This window comes from Colossoma macropomum, unplaced genomic scaffold (assembly GCF_904425465.1).
Source record: "Colossoma macropomum unplaced genomic scaffold, Colossoma_macropomum, whole genome shotgun sequence".
Classification (NCBI taxonomy): domain Eukaryota; kingdom Metazoa; phylum Chordata; class Actinopteri; order Characiformes; family Serrasalmidae; genus Colossoma; species Colossoma macropomum.
The window spans coordinates 30,719,519-30,743,990 of record NW_023494789.1 but is presented as its reverse complement, the minus strand read 5'-3'; the positions used below and the strand labels follow the sequence as shown (position 1 = coordinate 30,743,990).

At 37.5% G+C, this 24,472-nt stretch overlaps 2 protein-coding genes across 3 annotated transcripts in view; one reads left to right on the top strand and one right to left on the bottom strand.

The window, feature by feature from the left end:
* slc6a22.1 (solute carrier family 6 member 22, tandem duplicate 1) overlaps positions 1-2,256 on the top strand; it is a 28,447-nt gene extending 26,191 nt beyond the window's left edge. For both annotated transcript variants that reach the window (XM_036570940.1, XM_036570941.1), the window contains exon 15: positions 95-2,256. In XM_036570940.1, the coding sequence (XP_036426833.1) occupies positions 95-163 (69 nt within the window). In that variant the 3' untranslated portion in view covers positions 164-2,256. The remainder of the gene's footprint in view (positions 1-94) is intronic.
* On the bottom strand, positions 1,605-23,892 carry fkbp5 (FKBP prolyl isomerase 5). Its single transcript, XM_036570942.1, has 11 exons — positions 23,395-23,892; positions 16,566-16,698; positions 15,646-15,790; positions 13,034-13,176; positions 12,718-12,832; positions 12,110-12,266; positions 11,666-11,756; positions 10,599-10,682; positions 9,898-10,083; positions 7,536-7,775; positions 1,605-4,455 (listed from the first exon to the last, which is right to left on the bottom strand). Exons 1-11 carry the CDS (start codon positions 23,484-23,486, stop codon positions 4,357-4,359), a joined length of 1,485 nt encoding a protein of 494 aa, XP_036426835.1. The 5' UTR covers positions 23,487-23,892; the 3' UTR covers positions 1,605-4,356.
* Positions 23,893-24,472: the final 580 nt, after the last annotated feature.

Sequence of the window (24,472 nt, the reverse complement as noted above, 5' to 3'; positions counted from 1 at the left end):
ACATTTTACTGCCATGAAATCATTGATCTTGATAGCACGTAATGAGTCATTTATGTTGATTCCGTTGTAACTCCTGAACGTTTACCTTCCATAGAGATTACATGTTCTCTGCACTCCAGCAAGTGACCTTCCTTTGAGCATGACACAGATGGAGCCCCTGTGAAGCTAGGTGTTCTAGAGGCCTTACTGCTCTGAACATCGGCATGGACATCATTGAAGCACAAAGGACTCTAGCTATGTCAATCACAGATACCCCTAAAAGCACATTTACACCAGTCTTTGTGCATCCTCTCAACTGACACAGTCACCAAGTGTAACGATGATCAAAGTGGTGCTCCTCTTTAAGTGTTAAATGACTCTAGACCTTACCACAGAATACCTCTTTATTAAATAGGACTGTTGCAAACTGCTGGATGCTGTTCTCGCAGCAGCAAAGGATACTGTACTTCATGAATGCTACACTCCTAAACCTCTACTGATTAACAGGTGGATGTGCACTGTGATTTTTGTGTTGCCATTTAAATAGGTTTCAGGGAGCAGTGGCCAACATCATCAGGACATAGAGGGATGTGCTTTTGACATTAGACATTTACTTTATTGGCAAGTGTTAATGAAAAACAAAACTAGCTGAGAAGGAGGAGGATGTGGGTTGTCTGTCAGAGAAGAATGAAGAGGATGTGGGCTTTTGATGTCTGAGAACATCGTCCAGCTTTATGGAGCATTGTAACTTAATTCTTTGGTGCACATCCCACTCTAAGGCCAATGTGAACTGTAACTTTGCACTGATGTTGTAAAGCATTCATTTCATCCAACATTTAGAATGTAATGGATAACAATTGGTGGCCTTTCTCTGAAGCAGTGGCACTCTGTCAAGGACATTAAGCTCTATGAGTCTGGTTCAGCAGCCACCAGAGGTTCTTAGCTGTTAAAATCACTGATTTTTTTTTATTTTTTAGATTCTTAACTACAGTGAAGAAAAATAAATTAAAATCTAAAACAAATGAAGAGGAGGACCAATGCCATTTCAGACGGACCAGTGACGATAACAGTAAAGAGTCCCAAAAACAGAAGCTACTGCAGCTCATGCTGCCGGGGGTCGTCATGATCAAAGACCCAGTTTTGTCTAGACTGACCTACTTGGCTTCCTTTAGTCAGCTGTTGGGTGACAGAAAAGCAAGTCATGTGATACAGACTGAAAGTGCCTTTTCCATGACTTGTGTCTCAATGAATCCAACTCTGCACATGACCAGACTTCCTAAAAAATCTATTTTTTTATCAGTAATGTGGCAATCAGCATAAATAAATGTATTTTAAAGTGATTTGACAAAGAATGTGTGTATTCCTATTCAAAGTTGACTTTATTAGTGATTGCTGGTCTTTAGAAATAAGGGTCTTTCTAGTAAAACATGTTAGGATGCAGAAGTTGGCCCCACATTACAGCATTCACTTTACGCATAACTGTGTTAAAACTAGTTCTAGTGTCTCATTCCTGCTTTTTAAGCCATTGGCAGTATAATAGGGGAAAATGTGTACTGTGTATCATAGAAGTTAGCATAGATTTATACCATTTCATTTTATGGATAGACAACACATTGCAGTGTTAATAAAAGTATTCACTTGTATTTCTCACAAAAGTTCAGATCAATGTCTAGTAGCGGTCAGTAGAATCAATCAAGGACAAAAAAAATCATGTCACGACATAGATAATTCAACTGCCATTATAAAAATAAACTTAGCTGCTATGATAAGTAAGGAAGATTGCTCATGCAAGAGATCAGCTGTGAGCTCACTGATTGGATAAATAGGAGATAAAATATCCGCCTTGTCCTTCATCACATAGAATGCAGACTTGTGTAAAATTATAGATTTACTACTGTGTCGTACTACATTTAATTTAAATGTTCTGTTTCTTTAAATAATGCAGAGGAACTGATGAAAGAAGTCCACTCTAAAATGGTGCATTCTACAATAAAGTCTTTCAGAAGGGACTTAATTCAGTGAGGCCCATCCCATTTTTCTCATGCTCTAAGGCAGGGGTCAGATCCTTGAGGGCTACAGTCCTGCACTCATTAGAGTTTTCCTTCTAACACGGAATCCATCTCATAAAGGCCTTAATGATTAGCTGATGAGTTGAATCTGGAGTGTTGAGTGTAATATTGCTAAACTCCTCAGGGCTCTGGCCCTCCAGGACTATGGTTTTTGAAATGAAATATTTTGTAATGCATTTTACAGATTATATTAAAACCTTTGCACACATATCTCCCAGAAAACTGTTTCATTAAAAATGGAAAATACGTAATCGAATGTAATAAAATAAAATAGCATCAACAAAATCTGCAGTGTCAGATGCAGACGTCTTCAAAGGCAGATCTTGTTCCTATGTGTATTCCTTTAAATTATGTAGATGCTACCCTCTGTTGACCAAATGTCATGCTTGCTTTTACATCTTCTTTGCCATGCACAGCAGTGATCATTTCCAAAGATAACCATAACAGTTTTCTTGAGAAAATCTCCATTGGTTCTAACTGTGATGTGTAATCTGGAAGTGCACATCTGCACTACATTAAAACTTGGTTAAAAGTGCATCTAAGAACATAAATTGATTAGACATCAGATTTTCTTCTTTTTTGTAGTTTTATGAGATATAGGCCTGCCTTTTAATGCATACACACAGAGATTTGATAACAAACCAATGTAAAATATGTCTGTTATTTCAAACAAGACTATTTTGATAATCTCTACTGTCTAAAATCAGAAGAGATTAAGGTGTTAAGCATAACGCAAGTGTTTTAGAAATCAAGATCAACCGACCAAAATTGTGTTTCCCAAAAGCTTCATGCTGTTACGATCACTTGTTATGGTCGCATGCAAAAGTCTGGGTGTCCCTAGTCAAATTACATGATTTGTTGATTTTCTAAATAAAAAATAAGTTAACACATCCTCTACCAAGAACACACTTCTTCACATTTTAATGCACAATTACTGTTTATTTATTGAATCCAACATATTCAATTTAAAAAAATGCCTGTACAAATGTAGCGGCACATTTTAGATTTTGTGTTATTTTTTCCAAGATACCAGTCAGCAAATAAACAGAATATGTTCACTAACCTTTGCAGGAAAATGCCATATTTAAGTTTGTTCCATGTAAAGGATGTGTTAAATTAGAAAAGCAACAAAATATGTAACTGGGTGTTCAAACTTTTGCACACAACTGTATATGGTACAGTATACTGTTCAAAGTTTTCTTCAGTACAAAGATTTCAGGAAAATGATCCTGGATGGAAGGAACTATCATAACCTAGCTATCATACACTATTGAGTTTTCAAAGACATGGCCAAATGACCTCCAGCAGAAATGCTTCAAACATTCAGATAACAAAATACATACAAAAAACTAAATAACAGACACTGGATTGGAGTCAAGAACATATCCTGCTTAACAGGCTTAAGGTTAAGATTGTTGTTCCTTTAAATTATGTTCCCAAGTCTAGGACACACCCAGTATCCACTAAAGAAGCATGCAAGAGTCTCTTTAAATAAGTGTTTGTGTACATGTGCGCATCGCTTTGCATGGACCTGGGCCTTCCGCGAGTTACACCTCACACCAGGAGATTCCCAACATGGAGATTTCAAGCACAGCCCAACTCTTGGGATACTTTCTCCATCCACTGGGGAGTGCGTAGGAAAGTCTGAGCCGCAGCCTATCAGTCGACCACAGTCATCAGCTCGTGTTCCCATAGGGAAGTTTGCTTATTGTGTTCAGCAGACTATCAAACAAAACGGCTTGTTGGGCAGTACAGTATTTTAGAGTCCAGCTACCCATTGTGACCACTCGTCTAAACACCTTAATGTGCTAAAATACCTCTAAGCCATCTATACACACCATGACACTGCAAACGCACAGACGAAATCGTCCCCACTACACTGAAATCCTTCTGAGTCACTACTGAGTCCTATCATATTATTATTGTATGCAGACAATACAGTACTAAATTGTATTCTATTTCTGTGACATCATTGAATTATTTTGTTAATACTGTACATCTGATAAATGCCTTTGCCGAGTTGAGGAGTATGTAACGTGATGGAGGTTGGGTGTTGGATGCCAGTGGTCATGTGGATCATTTGCATTTGGTTTGTCTGTAGGAATGCCGTTTAGGCTTATAGCCTCTTCGGTGTCCATCTCTCTTATTCAGAATTGTATTCGGATCGTCTCCTTTGGGTCCCGAGTGACAGCACTCAAATCACGAGGTTAGTGGTGAAGGTGTATGAATGTCCACTCCCTCCGCGCTGCCCTCCACACCAGGTGCACAAGCTTCACCTCATTAACAGGCACTGGTGGGCCATGGGCCTTTAGGAGCCGTCCTGACTCTTCGTCCGAGACTTCTTCACAGCCTTATTGTTCTGATCTACCAATCCGCTCTCTTCTTTCTTCCTTTTCAATCGGCCAACCTGCAAGGACACAACCAAAGTCTCTCAGGCAACGTAAACAACCTGGCACCAGGGGCTGTGTAGAGCCAGAGCCAGTTTATGAGGAGCCTGGCCTCTTCCTATTTCCCCCATTATATTAAAAACATGACTGCAAAACAAAAAAAGAAAAGTTAAAATAGTTTCTAATCACTTGCCCAGAACTTTCCTTTAATTTTAGAAAGTAATGTATTCCACTAAAAAAACAAACAAAACATACCTTTATGTTTCTTTTTTTTACAGCAAACGGTTTTGGGCAGCAGGAGGCTACATTACTACTACTGAGTGCTGATTGGTTGGCGAGTGAAGCAGCTCATTGGCTGTTCTTGCTCAGTGACGTCACGGACGTACATGAGGCGTCGGTTTAAACTCCTATAACTGGAGTTAAATAGCGCTTAAAAATACAACAGCAGTGTTAAAATGTTTTATGTTGTTCTGTGTTCAAGGAAATGAATGCATTCTTTTATATCGAAAATGTTTAAGCATTTAGAAACTATGACTTTGTTCGAATGCTCCATCTTAACCCATTTATTTTGGAGCATTTGTTACAAATGCAACACTTCCAATTAGTGTCGTTCAGCCCTGCATGTTTGAGCCGCCCGCATCACTTCAGCTCTCTGAATGGTGAGTAAAAAGGGCATAATCGAGAACAAGCTGTCTAATGGTAATTCTAAGCTCACATTTTGCAGATAATGTTAGAGAAGGCTTTCATTTTATGACGAGTAAGTTAGATAACGGACATATCGTGTCTCAGACACTCAGCAACACTGACATTATATCCGTAATCTATAGATAGGTAGGTTAGCTAACTGTGGAACTCTGCTCCTGAATTGGAGGTCACACAAGCTCCTATTACGAGTCAGCATGGTTATATTTGCAGACACGGTGGAGAAATTTATCGTGTGTCTCATTGTGTGCCACACTTGTGAAGTACAATTGGTCCTATTTTAATCGGCATAACTTTTCTAGCCTTTACGGTATGGCTATAGTGGCCCGGGAAACTCACAGACCAATCGCATGCATTGTAAATATCACATGTGACACTTCTCAGCCAATCAGATCTGTGCATTACAATGAGCACTGAGACTTGAGTGAATGAGGCACACACAGGAGAGGGACAAGGTGAGGAACAGCAGTCAGAGAAGAAAGTGAGTCAGAGGGATGTTATTTCACATGTCGTGCTCTAAAAAGAGAAAACTGACAATAAATGTTGTTGAAATATGACTGAATTGCACTTTATTTGATTTGACATTCAGTTGTTGACTGCATAAGATGTTGATATAACTACTAGGCTACTTCAGTATACAGTGTATGGCACTGAATCATGATGTAAGTTAGACATTATGATGTTCCGGACCTTTGCTTGAGGAAATTTTCTCTAACTGGACCTTCCTGAATTTTAATTAAATACCCCTGGTATAGGGAAATACTGTGAGCCTCGATGTAATGGAGATAGCTAACATATTAGCATTTTATTTTTACATTTAAGGTGGGCTGCTATCTAAAGCACTCTCATAAATGAATCGCTTAAAATAGGATCCAGTTACTAACACAAGTGGGAAACCGTGTCCAGCTACGACACAAACAACGGTGTAGAAACCTTCATAACAAGTACTGTTAACAAATTTAGAAAAGCTTAAATAACCTACTTGACTTTTGGCTGTCACATGCGCCGCAGGAGAGCAGTCACTTTATGTGAGGGAGAGAAATGCGAGGAGCCGACGTGTGCCCTACATATTGCTAACTCTGATTAGTACTTTGGCAGGTTTGACTTCACCTGTGCCAAATTTAATCCCGCCCAATTCAAATCTAACTAGTCATTTAAAAAATATTTTAACAGAACAAAAGCAAGAAAAGTCCCTTTCTGCCATTACACACTACAAAAACTATAGGTAATAGTTTGAAGTAAATTATGAAAATGAGCAGACGGGGCTTTAACACTGCATTTTACAGCAAAGTGAATGGCTTTCCACACTAGCTGTCAGATGCTTTGGGGGCATGTTGCTAAAACACAAGCAGAAGCTGGAGGCTTCTGTGTCCCGACACGGCCTAATATTGTTTTAAAAAATGTACACTTTTCAGTCAGTATAGTTATCTGCCCCTGTCCATTTTCCTTCAATCACTGTAATAATGTCAGAGCCTGGCCTCTTCCTGTTCCCCCATTATATCAAAAAATGACTGCAAAATGCCATAGGGCACCCACGAAGCGAGTCCTCAATGAACGGGAGTAAATAGAGCTAAACGGCTAAAAATGAAAAGTTAAAATAATTTCTAATCACTTGCCCAGACCTTTCCTTTAATTTTAGAAAGCAGAAGAATGTATTTCACTAAAAAAGCAAAAAAAACCCCACTACTGCTACTGAGTGCTGACTGGTTGGCAAGTGGAGCAGCTCATTGGCTGTTCACACTCACTGACGTCATGAACATACATAAGGAGCCATTTTGAACTGCTATAACTCGAGTTCAAAAACTCTTAGTGTTAAACTGTTTACTGTTCTTTGTCCAGAAAATGAATGTATTATTTTACATTAAAATGTTTAAGCATTTGGAAACTATCATTTTACTTAAATGTTCCATCTTAACCGATTAATTTTGGACTCGCTAGGGAGCGCCCTCTAGCGTTTGAGAAACCTGGAAGACATTACAGAGCAGTAATTCTCCTCTCTACAAGTTCTTTGATAATATCCTGAAAGACCTGCTCGAGTGAGAGACACAAGCAGCTTCCGCCTCATATCAATGTGATTGGTCGACGCTCAGCTCATTTGCATAATGTTTGTATTTGAATCTATTGTATCTATCTATTGTTGTCCCTTGCCACAATCTAACATGTTACGATTCTGTTTCATATAAAGTATCTGAACAATTGAAAAAAACTACATTTTGACATTGTACGTCACCAATATGCTTCAAAAAATATAACCCTATATCAGCACTCCCCAGCTCAAAACACTTTCCCTGAAATGTGCTGTCCTTCACTGGACACACAAAAAAACAGAAAAAGCACTACGCATTTTTTAATACATCTGTTTTAAAAATGTTTAACTGTGATAAGATGATCTGCGTACCTTGGCGTCGTGTTCGGCGAACCTCTGAAACATGTTGGCGTAAATCTTCTTATCGCGCTCGTGGTGTTCACGGATTTTGCGCTGACAGACGGCGATCCGACAGCGGGCAGCACGATTGGAAGGGTTCACCTGCAGGACCTGCCGGAAGTCCATCAGGGCCAGAGTGAACTCGTTCCGTAGCAGACGAGCCTCTCCTCGCCGGTATAGAGCCTTCTCGTTCTGAGAGTCCAGTTCCACCACCTAGCAAAGAGCAAAGCCATCAACCATTTGCTTTATTAGCTCAGTCTTCAATGTGCAGCTGCACTGTCTGTGCTTCAGTTACTGTAGTAGTGTGTATGCCATAGATCTGGGCAATAAAATGATAACGATGACTACAGAAATCAGTCATCAATGATGCACTTGAGGTAAGTTATTTATGCGGTTCTGTTTCTCAATCAGGTTTAAGGCTTAAACTTTACACAGTTAATACTTCTGTACACTGGATGGCGATGTTCGCCATTTTCTTACCAGACTCATACTCATACTCACTCAGACTGTTAGCAGAGTTAGCTTTCAGTTTTCGTTTTCAGGGTCGAAATTATGGAGAACAAAAAAGGCTGTGAGTTTGAGGTAAACGTCTAAGAACAAGAAGCGACTAAGGGGAGAAAAAGTCCACAGAGCTAGAGGCCAGATTCTTCTCACACAAAGAGCATTTTCTGAACATCTAGGGGCCCCAAGTGACATTTTATTTTATGTGAGGTCTCCTCACCCACCTCAGTCATACTATTTTGTATTCAAGAATGAACAACAATTAATATTTCATTAATGCTGATCAGGAAAAAAAATGTGCCAAATTATACAGTACATAATACACAATGAGTATGTGGCATGTAAAGAAAAACATGAAGAATAACAAATCATTGCTGTTTGAACAAATCCTTGTATCCCCAAAATGGTTGGTAACTTTACAGGAGAAGGAAAAACATTCTTAATTGTGTTCAAGAAATGTGTGCATGTTAATTCTGGATTATTGGTTCCTCTGCATTTATTTGAAGGGTTATTTTGCTTAGGACTCTTATTGTGAAGGCAAGGCCAGTCTGCCTTGTGTGTTAGAAGAGGAAGAATTGTGAGTCAGTAGGAGCTGAGAGCCGAGAAGGTCCAAACGAATATATATATATTGATTTAATGAGTTGAAACAAAATAGAACCTGTAGCACCACAAATAAAAATATAATAATAATAATAATAATAATAATAATGATAAGAATAATAAACCTACAACTACAATGATTTCTAGTAGAATCTTTGTTTACATGAATTTCACAATTTCTTAGTATTTGGGATGTCCCTCTGAACATGTGCTTCAATAGTAGGAATAAGGTAAAAAAAAGTGAATTTTTGTACAAATTGGTCAGTATCACAAATATGCTTAATAGTTGTGAGAGGTCTGGACGCTTGCAGAGTTGGCTGTTGGTTAAAACGTTTAATAAAGGAACAACCAGTGATGGAATCCAGAAACAGGCTAAAGTCATACACAAGCTAACGGGTATGTTCAGGCGAGACGCAGACAAAGTCAAAAAGGCAGGCAAAAAGGTCAAAACACGAACGAGGCAAAACAATGTCCGAAGGGTCAGGCAGAAGTCGTAAACGAGAGAACAAAGCAAAGTCAAATGAAAACAAAACTCGGTAACATACAGCAGGCTGAAACACTACTTCGCAAAGAACCTATGCTAGAAGCCCGGGCTTTATACTAACTCTAATGGAACGCATGACATGAGATACAGGTGACAGAAATCAGTAATCAGGAGATGCTGAACGTGGACGAGTGGATTGTCCGGAGTAAGGTTAACTCCCAGAGGATTCTGGGAGTTGGAGTTCGCAATGGAGTGAGGCACAGTCATTTCAGTGGAGCCGGGAAGAGACGTGACAATAGTGAATAGTAATCTAGAAATCACGCAAAATCTTGAATATTTCTTCTATTTTTTTTTTACACACACACCTTGTCTCCATTTCTATTTTTCTACATTTTTTCAACACACCAGCTGTCCTTTACATTGTGTGTAAAATTCATGATGAATGGACCAACAGAAATGATTTTAAGTTAGAATGTAAGTTAGAATTAACTCACATTGAAATTGAGTATTTTTTCCCTCTCCTAAAGTTACTATTTTGGAGATACTTGTTTCTTTTGGACAGCGATGATATATGTATATTCATACTCGCAGACCCCTTGCAGCTTGGGGGCCCTAAGCAACTGTTTATACAATTGATAGCAAGAACTGGTTCACTTCTCTCAAATTTCTCATTCAGATTTAAAATCAAGCATTAGGAGATAATAATTATCAATATTGAATGATGGAAAAAATTGCTTTCTGGTACTCTACCTTGTTACAGTTCTCCACAGTTTGCGAGTATTCCCGCAGGCGTAGATAGCACAGAGCCAGGTTTAGATGGGCCACCAGCAGGAGAGCCTGGATGGCCTGCTGTTGCTCCTTACCAACTCCACACTCCATCTCCAACCATGACACGATTCGCTGGTACTGGATGACAGCATGGTAGTACCGCCCAGACTGAAAAGACACAAGCACAGGTAAGCAGGTACTTTACAGAGTATTCGATAATACTTTTACATACATCGACTATATTTGTTTGGAAAATAATCTACTTTTTAATGATGAACCTCAAAAGTGGGAGGTGTCATGTTCCCATAAGGAGAAGAATAGAGCCTAACAAACTTCAGTTCCTATGTTAGTAGATGCTGCATGTGCTAACAAGTTCGACTGCATTTCTAAATAGTTTTTTGTACTTCTGCTCAAGTTGTTTTTTTGGAAAAGCACTTGTACTTTTACCTGAGTGATTATTTCACTGAAGTGGTGCTTTTACTTGTGTGTAGGTTTAGGGTTCCCTTCCTACATCAATCAAATAAGCTTGACAATACAACTAACTTGATTTCATCTCTAAGGAAAGCTGTACAGTAGGCTGTTGAATTTAAACCTCTGTGTCACAACAACAAGCACACGTGGTCTATGTAGAATATTCTCTTATATCTAAAGCACACAAAAGAGAAAGATAATTGACATCTCACCTTGAAGTACTGGGTCCCTTTCTGTTTGACCAGAACCGCCTTCTCCAGTTTCTCGTTCAAGTCCATTTCCCAGGATTCTTTGGCCTGTGGAACGATGGAGTGTCAGTCATGTGTCTAGGGTCATTCAGTAAACACTAGAGGGAGTATTTTTCTTTCTCTCTGTCTATTTTCACACACAAGCCTAGATATGATTCTACATTAAATGGCAATTTTACTGCAAATCCCAAAAACAAGCCCTTAACACACTCTCTCTCTCACACACACACACACACACACACACAGACACACACACACACAAACACACCAATTGTAAGCAAAACTTTGGCCACCTCTGGTCAACTTAATTGTCACCATAGATATTTTGTTCAATGTGCCACAGCTTGGCACATTTTTGTGCACAATTACTGTTTATTTGCTCAATTTAACATTTTGGAGAAAAAAGTATAAAATGTTGCCTGTGCTAAACTTAGGGAGGGCACATTATATATTTTACATTTAATTTGTTTCCAATATGTTTAACTCTTAACTGCATTAACTGCATGAAATTTCATGGTTTTATTTTTTGGGGATGTATTAATTTGGAATTTGTGGGCTGATGCTAATACCCAATATATTTCATGTACGCAACTGCCATTGCTAATGCATAAACATTTACAAAAAGTTAGATCTGAGGCTACATTTATCTGGAAATTAGCATTACAGATAAATACTTATTTGTTGAGTCAGAAACGCAGTCATAGAATAAAATGCAGACATTTTGGCATAATATCCCGGCATCACTTAAACATTCTGCTCTTCTGTAGCACAAAACATACATCAACCAATATTGGTTTGAAATATAGGTAAAATCAGAACATCTATCTGATGCTGATAATTTGAATAATTATCTGCCAATACCAATAAGATGTTATTATTTTTAACTTCCAGTCTAAATACAGATCTACTTTAATGTAAAAGTAAAGTAATGTTCTGAACTAATGTAAATTCTAAACTTAGTTATTATTAGTTATTATCTAATTACATTGGATCAGTAACTTAAATAAAAAATCTTCAGCACAAAACCTCACCTTTTCAAAATCTTTGAGTGTCACCTCATACAGCAGTTCTGCATTTGGTCCAATGTCATATTCTGGTTTTCCTTCTTTGCCATAGCCGTATCTGTAAAACAGAGTACACAACGTGTTAGCCGTACACCTAAGCTTTCAAAGAGATAGACATCAGTCTATTTCAGCTAATTCAAACAGGCCCATATGGTTCTGGAGCATACACTGTTTTTTGTTAGTTTTTCATGACTTTAAATACAGCTATAGGGAAAGAATATCTTTTGTGGCTCAATTTGTAAATTATACAAATAGTATCATTAATTAAAATTACAATCAGGATTCTGATTTTAATGAGAACTAAATAAATCAATAATAAATATTTCATACATATACAGGTAATAGAAATGAGTGGAAAAGGTGCTAAAATTAAGTCTTAAGTGTTGTAAAACAAAATTTTCCTGAACCTACTTGGGTTTTAGATATAACAGACAGCATTCCCCTTTCTGCATTTTCTCCATGGCACGGTCCACTCCCAGAGGAACACCCATGTCCTCAGATTCACCCACAACAAAGGTGATGTCCCGCGCCTCAAACAAACGACCACCACACCGTCCTTCCAAGTGGACTGTAACATACAGGCAAAACAACAGGCTTGTCTAAATTTCAGCTATGTAGTACAGTCGTATGCAAAGGTTTGAACACCCCTGTTAAATTACACGTTTTGTTGATTTTCTACATTAAAATAAGTTCAGTTACTCTCAACAGGGAACAAACAGAAATAAAAACAATTCAGTGCACAGATTTTTTGCTGAGTCTAAATGAATAAATAAATAAGAAACATATCTTTTGCACAGGCCACATGTTATGCTTTATTTTTTTTTCCAATATGTCAAATTTAAAAAATGAACAGTAATTGTGCATTAAAATGTGCAGAAGTGAGTACCTATTTTCACTTAATCAACAATACAATACCAGGGGTGGCCAAACTGTGTGTCAAAGTAGAGTTTAGTGTAGTAACCTCGAGGCAGTTGACTTATGAAATTAAATGTTGACATGTACAGTAAAATTGGACATACCATGAACTGTGGCCCCTTCATTGGGATTGTTGTATCCTTCACCTTTGACCTTTATTCTCCTCAAGATTCCACCATCCTCTGTAAGCTCCTCCCCTCTAAAGTTCAGCAGCTCTACCTGAGGAAGGAAAGGAGGAAAATATTAGCTGATTACTGGTATAACACCATTATAGACGTTCCATTGTAACCTCTTAACATCAGGAAAACATTTCCTTCCCTGTTTTGGTGATGATAATATGTGCTGTATCTCCTATCTGGCCAGACTGGAAACCATAATGAAACCGCAGTGACTTTCTGCACAGAATGCAGTCAATTTTACCTCAAACAGTAGAGTGGAGTTTGTAGGGACTTTGGGGGGGCTTCCAGCACTGCCATAGGCATATTCAGGCTTACATAGCAGCAAACACACCTCTCCTTTCTGCATCGAACACACACCAATATCCAATGCTTTGATCACCTGGCCTGCGACAAACCAAAAGAGAGAACATCATGAACATCTAGTGCTACCTGATTGTAACAGATATGGTAATCCCATCATAAAAAGGTAATAAAAATGCACCTGACTACTGCTATTGTTCCAGCTAAGCAAAGGAACAGTTATGTATCCTCACTTAACCCTCTTGTGGTATTACTGTTTATATAATGTTTATATGTTATTAGCCTAATTACATTTGATTGTATTCTGTGTAGCCAGAGACCTCCTTTGCTCATTTTTTAGAATTCTGAAAAAGAACACCAAAAAAAAACACACTTAACACTAAATATCACAGAAGCCTCAACAGCTAAATATAGTATCAGTTTCTCAGTATTTAGTGGGTCCACGCTTTGCCTTTATCACAGCTTCCACTTTTTTAGGGCTTGCTTTCAGTTTTTCTAATAAATCTGCAGGGACATTTTTCCACACATCCAAAGTACAGTCTTAGAAGTTGGTTGCATTTTCTGCTTCTGACGATCCAACATATTACAAATTAAGAAACATGAGTCTATAGAAACCTTACTCCACATCTCAGATGTCCGGTTTCTGTGTTCTAGAACAAATAGGCTTCTTTTTTTGTCTATTTCCTTTTCTCAGTAAGGGCTTTTTGACAACTACACATCCTTTCAGACCTATAACGTTGAGTTGTCCGTGCATAGTAGAAGACATAGTAGAAGTAGTGGATAGAAACACATATGACGTTTTCAGATCTGAAGCAAGAATGGAGCTTAATTTTCTTCTATCACTCAAAGATGAAAGCTTTAAGTGCTGTTTATGTGATCGTGACAGTTTCAGTGATTTAGGTCTTGGACATTTTTTTCTATATATTTTTTAATTGCTTTTGATCTCGTTTTGGAAACTTACTTACCTGTTTACTTCTGTTTTTTCACTTACTTATGCAAGCAGATTATTTTATATCTTATCTCAGAAGTATTGTTTGCAATACGCAGCTGTGACTCTGTTGGTTTCAAGATTGAAAGTATGGAAGAGTTACAGTGGCTTTAAGGTGCACAAAAGTAAGCAGGGATTGAAAGTAACTGAAAGTTTAGAATTTTTCCACTTGTTCCAATGAGCCGCTAGTGAAAAATTAATTAATTAATTAAATTTATTTATAGAAGAAGGAAAGACGTTCTCAACTTTAATATATGTAACTAATTTTGAGTTATTTCTGTTGGTCTATTCATCCTGAAAAAAGAGCATCTGGCTTTTTGAAATGATGTGCAAAAAATACCCAGAGGATATGAGCAGGTAACATAAACTTGCAGTTAAACACAAAAGGATGTAAAAGCGAGGTGCATGGGGAACCAGTAGAACGTGGCATGTGCCAGCATCTTTCATTACAAAATGTCCTCTTTATATAAACAGACAGTGGGCAAGGTCATTTATGTCAAAACAGTTCTATGCGACTTTCATGACTTTCTATGGCGGTGCGCAACTTTCATGACTAATTATACTGAAATAACAGGTGTGAGGTAACAGGAATTTCAGCTCTGCCTTGTTGCTTGAGTAAACCTATGAGGACATTCCAGAATTGACTACAAGCAAAAAGAAAGCAAAGAAAAATGAAAGCAAGGCACAGTCACGTTGCTGTCTATTGGATGAATGACAGTTCTTTATCTGACATAAAGAACAACCATTCCTTCAGGGGTAGGTGTATAACAGGCAGACATTTGTTGTATTATTTAGATGAGAGAGTGCCCTAACAGTTTGTCACCTAACAAGATAACTCTGTATCATGCAGTGTGAATATAGATTAATATCCACTTGAATTCCAGACTAGCTCACTTGCTTATTACGCAAACCCAAATAGATATTTATAAAGGCTTGTTCCAACAAGCGTAGTTGTCATAACAGTTGCTGTTGACATCAGAATTGACAAAAGCAGCCTTTATGACAACTAATGTTTGTTGGAAGAAGCCCTTGTAAATGTTTATGTTGGTTTTTATCAGTTGTCTTGAAAGGGCTGTGTAGGTGTCATTTAGCTTATGAATACTGCCCTTCAGTAAAGTATTAACAAAAATTCTTTTCAACTGTCTTGTCAAATTGATACAGCAATTAAAATTCTCCATTAAAACGACTCTATCACTTGATGTCTTTTTCCAGAGGTAGGTAGGTTTGTTCTATGTACTACTCTAAGTATTTTCTAGAGACAATACTATTGCTGCCACTCAAATATATTTGTAAGGAAACTAATCTATGCTTTACTCTGTCAGTGCCACTTTTGTTGTTCAAACTGAATTACTAATTCTCTTTTTAATGTTTAATTTCATTCTATTCTGTTGGTTCAGCATCTGTCCTGCTTTGTCTTTGCTCACTTCTCTCACTTATGGGCTTTAGCACTTTAGTTCAGACCAAAATGATTGCAAAAAGAGTAGATGAATGATGAAAAAGAAGAATAGACATGATAGATATAGTGACTATAAAATAAAATAAAACACACAATAAAATTTCAATACCTTTGCCTACATTTAAAACAAAAGGCTCTTTTCGGTCAAAGCTGGAGTCAAACTTCTTCCCATTAAGCAGTCTACCAGTGTAGTGGACATGCACCTTGTCCCCGATCATAGGCCTCTCCCCTTCTTTACCATGCCGCTTCACAATCTGTGGAGAATCAATTAAAGCCATCATCATCATGCTGTTCCTTTAGTTTTTTCTGATATTCAAGTAATTCTGTAATTAAAACCATTCAGGATTTATCCACCATCGGGAAAACCACCCAGTTTTAAGTGATGTGTCTGAAGAGGTTATTCTCCAGTCTACTCTAAGACACTATTTTAGACATTTTGAATAAAGAAATATTATATCACTCATTTTAGAGCTTTCTTTCTTTGGGTAGAAATCTAAAAAAGAAAAGAGAGTAGAAAGTTTTAACATTCTAAGATGAAAATGTTTAATTCTTAAAAATGTATCAGATGTGTTAACACAGATTAACCTGCATTTTAGACTACCAAAAGCAAAATGTCACACAATGTTCTGAAAGACGCATCATCTTCAAATTAAGTTTCAGTAGTGCTTTGTGCCATAAAAACACCAAACACAGCGTCCACATTCCTGTTCCACAAGAGAACAGGATGACCACATGCACAATAATAGAGGGAAAATGTCACAGATGATGTGGATTAGACCAGGGACCAATCAGTATTTAATAATGTTTGGCAAGACAGTCGTATTAAATGTCTAAACCGTATATCTAATGTTCATCAGTAACAGTATTAGTAATAGTTCAGACTACATAGGGCCATGATGTACAAAATCAAGAAATTCATTTGTCAGTTGATCAGAAACTGAGTTATCTATGTTGCACAGTGTAATATTACATAAATCAAGAAACTGTGACTCAGATGTAGAGAGCGTGAGATAACAGAATGTTACTAACCTTACATACTCCTCTGTCTTTATTTGGAGTGATATCAATACCCTGTGAGTTAAAGAGATCAACAGGAGACTGGCTAGTCGAAGACTCATCCTCAAACGTGGCCATCTCAGCACTCACACATGCCCTTGTTCCCCTGAAACACAAACACAAACTAGTTAGAAATTTAAAGTGCAGCTTGTTCTGTTCGTAGTGATCTCTACAATATCATGTTGGATACTATCAGTAACATCATAAGAAAACCTTGTATCAGTAAAATTATGACTACAGGAAAATGTAAACTTGTTTTTTACTTAACATTTGTCATGGTAAATTAAAAAGCCATTAAAATTTTTCCAACGTTTCTCTCAGTACATTTGTCATGAAATGTTCACAAAATGTAAGGAGCAGCTGTCATGTTCAAAAACAATAAAAACAGTTTTCTCATGACGCCATCAGAACAGTAGATCCCAACACAAATGTCATACTGAGTATTTTAAACATGCTCTTCTGTTTGTGAAAGTTGATAGCTTTGGGTTTGGCCTTCCAGACAGAGATTATGCCTAGTCTTGGACTACACATAAAGAATCTGTGTTCAGTATACTGTGAACTCCAAGACTATGTTTAATCCTTGTCTGAAAAAACAACCCATAAAGATTTATGTGATTCTAAAATCGGTTGGTCAGTATATAAAATCACACTAAATTCACACTAAATTCCTTTTAGAAAAAATAATAACATGAAAATGTAGGACAGTGTTTGGATTCGTTTATATTTTCTTCAGGTTAAGCATCAATTAATCTCAGAAATCAAGAATCTCTCTTAGTGTTGTAGAACAGTGCTCTTAATCACTGACAGGGGCTGGGTCACCAGGTGCAGGATTAAGAAACAATGTTCTAGACTGTACATTTAGTGTTCTTTACTCCAAAATTTACTGTTCTTACAAAGTTTATTGTTCAGGACTGCACAATTTAGTGTTATAGAATGCATATTTTAATGTTCAGGTCTGCACAATTTAGTGTTCTGGGCTGCACATTTTAATGTTTTGGACTGCACAATTTATTGTTATGGGCTACACAATTTGGTGTTCTAGACTGTACATTTTAGTACTCTCAACTGCATAATTTAAGGTTATAGACTCCACATTTTAGTTTTAAACACTGCCGAATTTAGTTTTCTGGACTGCTCAATTTGGTGTTCTAGACTGCAGAACTTAGTTTCTAGACTGCACAATTTGGTATTCTAGACTGTACAATTATTTTATGTTGACTTTTTTTGTTTGTATTTTTTTTTCCTAAACTTCGCAGACATGTAGCTATGCTCACAGTGCTGTTTAAGGTAGATAGATGTCAGTTCAGTTACAGAAGCTAATCTTCTCAGTTATTGTCTGTCTGCGAAATACCTCCAGTGTTCAGGGGCCCCATGTTGCCTGGCTACTCCATTGTTGGCTCGCTGCTAAAGTATTTTTACTAACTTATGCTAGCTAACTTGCTAACTTATGTACTTGGTTTAATAATCCTTCTTTTTGAAATGCTCTTTATTAGTTTGGTAATGCAGTCCTCCATGCTTAATTCAGATTTTACACATCTCCTATTTAGTCATCAAGTTTGAGAAATGAATAACAAAATGAATAACAATTCACTTTTTCCACCGATCACTTGGGAAATTGACCAAGTCAAAGACAATAGCAAAGCTCACAGATTGTGGTTGAAGCAGCTAAGCAGTGACCTATCCCTGAATTTGTATTTAAGCATCTATTTTTTTGCTACAGGAGAGCATGACATCATAATAACTTTATTTTTAGGGGCACCCCAGAAGTTTCATTTTGAGACATTTGGAGGGTCTAAGACGTTAATTAGAGGTTCCTGAACTCCCCAAGACTTCCTGTATTTTACAACTTCACACAATAACCTGTATTGGTTATCGTGCTGAAGTGCTGCCTGGTTAAACATGCCCCCAGCAGGGTGCACTTCCAAAACAACATTGAGAATAATCTGAACTACTCAGTCCCATTCTTTATATACAAATAGTTTAACCGGATAAACACAACCAATTTAAAATTCATAAGAAATGCTTACATTTGAAAATGCTTGGATTCCTGGACATTTTGAGTCATCAATGGAATTATTTTTTTCCTGGCAACCAAAAACCTGGACAATCTAGGGAAATCCTGGAGAGGTGGAATTTGCCTCATAAATGTTGACGTAGTTGAAACATAGCTTAAGTAGTGTTTAATTCTACATGGGTTCTTACTGCATGGGTTAAATTTTAACTTTGTGTCCTTTTTTCATGACACTAGGAGGACGATCTGCTTTTCTTTTTTTTTTTTCTTAAAGCATCAGCGCTCAAACTAGCTAGGGTGACATTCACTAAAAGCTTACCAAAATGGCCTATCCATCAAAGTATATCGAGAACAGGTGCCATAGCATCCCATATTAGCAGCGGGGCATCCCCTTTTTTCATGAGAGATTTTACAGCTTCCTGTTCGACTTTCCGTTTAAAAACACCCTCAAAATACCTCTAACAAATATAACAGTGCAGTCATCAGTGTCTTCAATACAGACTATAATGGCAGTGGTTCCTTTCCTTATAATTTAGCATCTCAAAGCACAAGCAAAACAAGGTTCAAGCAGCTTCTAGCTGTGATACTGTAATATTGTTCAAGCAACCCAGCAATGTTTAATCCTTGAAGTTTTGATTTGAGAATTCTTAAAATATCTTCACAAGTATATATATACACACACACCAGAAGCTCAACCACAACATCTTTGCAATCTAATTTCCTACAAAATTCACAGAATTCCCCAGATGTACAATTAGGAGTCTGCATGTGAGCTTGTTAGACAAAAATAGAGATACAGACAGTGAATGAAAGTGTCTCCTGTTGTCTTTGTCTGTGTTATAACCATTTTTTAAAAAGCAAGACTGGTAGATCTGCGCTTAACCATAGGCACCTATCTGCCTGAGTGTGCGTATGTGTGAGAGAGCGTGTGTGTGTGTGTGTGTGTGTGTGTGTGTGTGTATGTCTTTCTCTGTGATGGGAGGAGGCATGTGTGTGTGTGTGTGTGTGTATATGCGTGTGTGTGTGTGTGTGTGTGTGTGTGTGAGTGTGAGAGAGAGAGTGTACACTAAAGCTTATGAGTGTGTGCAGGGGAACACTATGTTCCCTCCATTCACAGTTCCTGGCACAATCTGATGGCGTATACCAAATTTCAGCTTCACACTGGAGCTCCGAGACCACTCTCTGTCATTTCACCTCCCAGTGTTAAACCAAACAAGCTCATCATTCCAACCCCATACAGCTCATCTCTTCAAATCTCATATTACAAAATGTGAATAATTCATATTACATACAACTATATGCACTGCTCACCTCTCTCTGGTCATCATGAATAACAATCAAATTTCAGCTTTTTGTTTAAAAAATCAAAAAAATAGCGCAATCTTACTAAAAAGGGTTCCATTTAGTACCAAAAAAGGTTATACACCCCTATAAAAATGGTTCTACAAGAGTTCTTTAGTGAAGGCGATGACTGTATATGGAATCTTGACAACTCAAACAACTGTTTGAATGTATAAATGGCTCATTGCATGGTTATATGATTCATGTGTATGATGGGAAAGCTGTTGTATGTAGTTCTTTACAGGATATTTTTAAAAATGGAGGAGGACCAAGGAGAGTTCATCTATTGCATATTGCATAAAAAAAACGTTTCATATATGTAGATAGATGATGACATCTATATCTATCTATCTATCTATCTATATATATATGTGTGTGTGTGTGTGTGTGTGTGTGTGTGTGTGTGTGTGTGTGTATACACCACATGCAATAGGTTCTCCATTATGAAAAGTCTGCAAAGCATGCAAAGAACCATTTAAGCTTTTGAGTTATCATGGTTCTAGGTTCATTTTTACTAAGAACCCTTTAAAAACACACTTTTTCAAGAGTCTAACGAGTAAAACAGTACAGCCACAGGTGTCTAATAAAACCAACCAATAAACCAACATCTTAATGCCCAGGCACAATAAGGTCCTAGCAGTTTTTAGCCATGATGTATTGATATTGTTAAAGCAAACCAGTTTAATCTCACAAGTTTTCATTTGATGACATTTTAACTCTTTCAAATCACACATCACCAAAATGTGAAAAAGCCACCTGAAATTCCCATTTCTCATAGCCATATGCACTGGTCACTGGTCGCTGTAAATAATAATCAGATCAGACAAAGCCAGCAGCCTAACTGGTGCCATTATGTCTATAAATGATGCTGTTCGGATGCTAATTAGGTTGAATGGTTTGAAGCTGCAGATTTAGTGAAGAAGGGTGTCTCGTGAGTATTACGTCTGCGAACTGACCGGAGAGATGTAGGAACAAAAACAGATCAGAGAAGAGAACATTCAGTCCAGTCCTGCAAGATACACACTATGACTCAAGGCTCTCGCTCAAAGAACTTAATGTTTATTCACTCACACACACACACAGAAAAAGCCACTTGCGCTATGATATATGTGGAAACCATTCTTACAAATTGGTTGCTACTAACAATGACAGGAAAATATGGTCCAAACACATGGAAATGAATGTACACACGTCTGAGAGGTATGTGCGTCAGAGTCCATTTTAATTAAGACAATTGTACTCTCTGACTAACAGACGATATATAATGTAATACATTTGATTCTAAATTATGTACTTATGATCCATATAAATCCACAAGAATCTATTGTTCCAGCATGAGCAATGTGCATTTTTTCTTATATAAATGGTTTACATCATTCTGTATTGATGTATTGATGATATGTAAGGGGTGAAAGTACAGACAGATGGAAGAGATACAAGGGAAAAAAAAGCAAATTCTCATTTAGTTTAGTTCAGATGATAAGTACTTGTGCCTTCTCATCTAAAATATGAACTAGCTCTATGAATGGATTAATATTTATAAAGTTTTATAGTGCTAAAATGGAACTGAATTCTTTCCTTAGGATTCTGCAGAACGTCTGGTACCTGCAGAACTTCTGGTGCATGTCCCCTGTATATTGTTACTGTCAGAACAAAACCTTATATCTACAAAAAAGTAAATTTACAGAAGAAAGAAAACATTCTTAACTTTCAATATATGTTGATATGAATATATTTTAATGTAAGTCATTTAGGGCCACTTCTATTAGTTCTTTCATTATAAATTTTTACACAATGTAAAGGGCACTTCCAAATAATGTTAAAAAACAGTAAAAATTATATAAGGTTTTGTTCCAATAGTGACGATACATTGCAGCCTATTCCAATATGTAAATGTAATATATTGGAATATACTATATGTAAATAAAATATATTGGAATATATTACATTTTTGTATGGGAGGACATGGTACCTGGTTAAAAAGGCAATTTACAAGCATGTTCCTGATATGTTTGTTATAATATACAACCACTTGTCTGTCTTTCTCTCCAGCTCTTTCCTGCCTAAAAGCTTTCTCTTGTCATTAACCCATTCCCCCATAATTATTACGTACTTTCTATAAACCTGCCTGTGTTCCACCTACATGAGCCACTCTTTTACAGGTTGATGCGTCTTTATGAGACTCTTCATCAGGTAATTGATGACAATTAATTAAACCTCAGCTTACACTCGTGTGGTTCAGTCTCACCAGATGCTTCTCGAACAAAGATGAAAACGCACGGCAGTTGAGTCATTATGTTCTAAAACAAATCATCTACACTGAAACACTCCCAGACAACAGCCTATGCTCACACACACTGATGTGCACAAAACGTATAGAAGCACATGTTCTCCACAAAAGTGTCTGTTCTTTAGATTACATTAATGTGGTTTCTTATAGACATCCACTTTTACACGCCTTCATGACAAAAGGGGAATTTCACACGTTTTGTAACATCAGATACATTCCACTAATGTCAGGTACCTGTCTTCCTTGTACATATTGTTCCAATCTAAAAGGTACGTCCTTCATTTCTAAAACAGGATAATGACAATAAGCACACACTTGCATAAGTCTAGGAAAAAACCTTGAATGCTGGCCTTCAGTGAGAAAACAGATAAGGCAACGCAGCACATTCACATTCAATTCCTTGTTTGTTTTAATGCGTCTGTGATCTCATATTGACAAATCCTTATAGTTCATCCTTAAAAGCGCGGTCCAAAAATTAGGCTACACAACAGTTTTAAGGAAGGAGATCCTGTACGAGAGTCTCCCCATATGAGCTCGTGAAAATACAGAGACGGGTTCACTGAGTTCCTTTGAACTCTCTCATCAGTGTTAAAGGCGATGCCACAGCTTCCCTTGCTGCTTTTTTCAGATGGTACATGTGCAGCTTAAAGTACATACATATATAAACTGTATGTACACGACCAATAAATGAAGGTTGTTAAGGTGTTAGTTCCTTATTTAAAGAAGTTAGCACAAGGACATAAATGACAAGGAATTATTAATAACTTTCATAATATGTTTGGATTATGTTCCGTAAATATACAAGTATGTATGAGTATATGTGTGTATACGTATATAGTATATCGTGTAGTAATATGTCATGTATGTATATTTATCTTTACGTAGATAGACAGATACATAGCTAGATGGACAGACGGCTATGTCTCTATTTATTATATAAATATTATATATATAGTAATGTATGTGTGTATATATATATATATATATATATATATATATATATATATATATAGTAATTAAAGAATTAAAGTAAGACATTATTATTTTATGATGTTCTCCAGTTACATTGGTACACTTCACTTAGCCTCTGTTTACATGAGCAGCTCATTGGATGGTTGGGAAGTAAAAGGCAAAAAGATGAAATAAATGAAAATACTCACAGTATTTCTCTTGTTTTCCCGGGTCCTCTCATCTGTTTCTCCGTATATCCGCATGTAACTTCGGCGAGTCTTACCGGCGGCGAGTGCAACATGTAGCTCGAGCGCTTTAACGGCGCTGCGCGTGCTGCTGCTGTGACGCCGCCCTCCCGGCGCGAGAGTACTCAATGTTCCACCGGCACGTTTCGCCGTGGGTCTTTCTTTTGCCTAATCTCACCCGTATTCCGAGAAGCCACGCCCCCTGCGCAGGGATTGGCTAGTAGTTTATAATCACAAGCAGTCCTCATGTAGGCCTACTTACCGTCCAATCCTGCTTCATTTCACTTCACTGTGAATGATGTTGCTTTACATTATTTTCAGAGTATCAACATCAGCTCTATACTGAGTAAGAGAGTCTTTTTCTCATGGTGTCTGGGCTCAGCCAGAGTCAGCCACTCACCTTTAGTGCAGCAGAGTGAAATAGAGGCATTGCTGACGGTGCTCTTAGTGGAGGTTACGCCTTACAATACATAAATAATAAAGAATTTGATTTAGAAACGGTGTGTGCTTTAGGAGTATAGAGCAGTAGCCAATCCTACCGCGGGGAGGCGGGGCTTATCGGAATATGTGTGAGGAGGAAAAAACACAACAGCGCTCAGGAGAGCCACATGGAGTGGAGTGGGGAGAGGAAAGGGAAGAGCGACTAAACCGGTGGGCGTGGCCAGAAAGCCGAGGGCAGGTCCTGTAAACTCTCCACCACCACAAAAGTAACACAGTGTTCCGGCTGTACTGTAGCTCGCCGTGATGAGAACACAGTGTCCTAGCTCAGACACCCTGACCCGTAACCCGTTACGCGCCGAGTCCCGCAGGGAACAGCGTGTTCACGCGGCCTGCTGTGGGCCACGGACACGGCTTAATCCAGAAATCCAGATAAAGTATTAATTAATTGCTGCACTCGGTAATTAAGACTGAAATTGCTCATTTTTTTGTACGTAAGAGCTATATATATATATATATATATATATATATATATATATATATATATATAGTGTTGTTTATTCATTAGAATTTTGCACCTTATCTTTCTCATTTTTCTAGATTA

Bases quoted from the DNA above. Each gene is read 5' to 3' on its own strand.
- fkbp5 (XM_036570942.1), bottom strand. From the start codon at position 23,486: ATGTTGCACTCGCCGCCGGTAAGACTCGCCGAAGTTACATGCGGATAT. The intron at 15,791-16,565 runs GTTAGTAACATT...GATTCTCCACAG, and splicing joins AAGACAGAGGAGTATGTAAG to ATTGTGAAGCGGCATGGTAA. The intron at 4,456-7,535 runs GTACGCAGATCA...GTGTCCTTGCAG, and splicing joins TCGCCGAACACGACGCCAAG to GTTGGCCGATTGAAAAGGAA.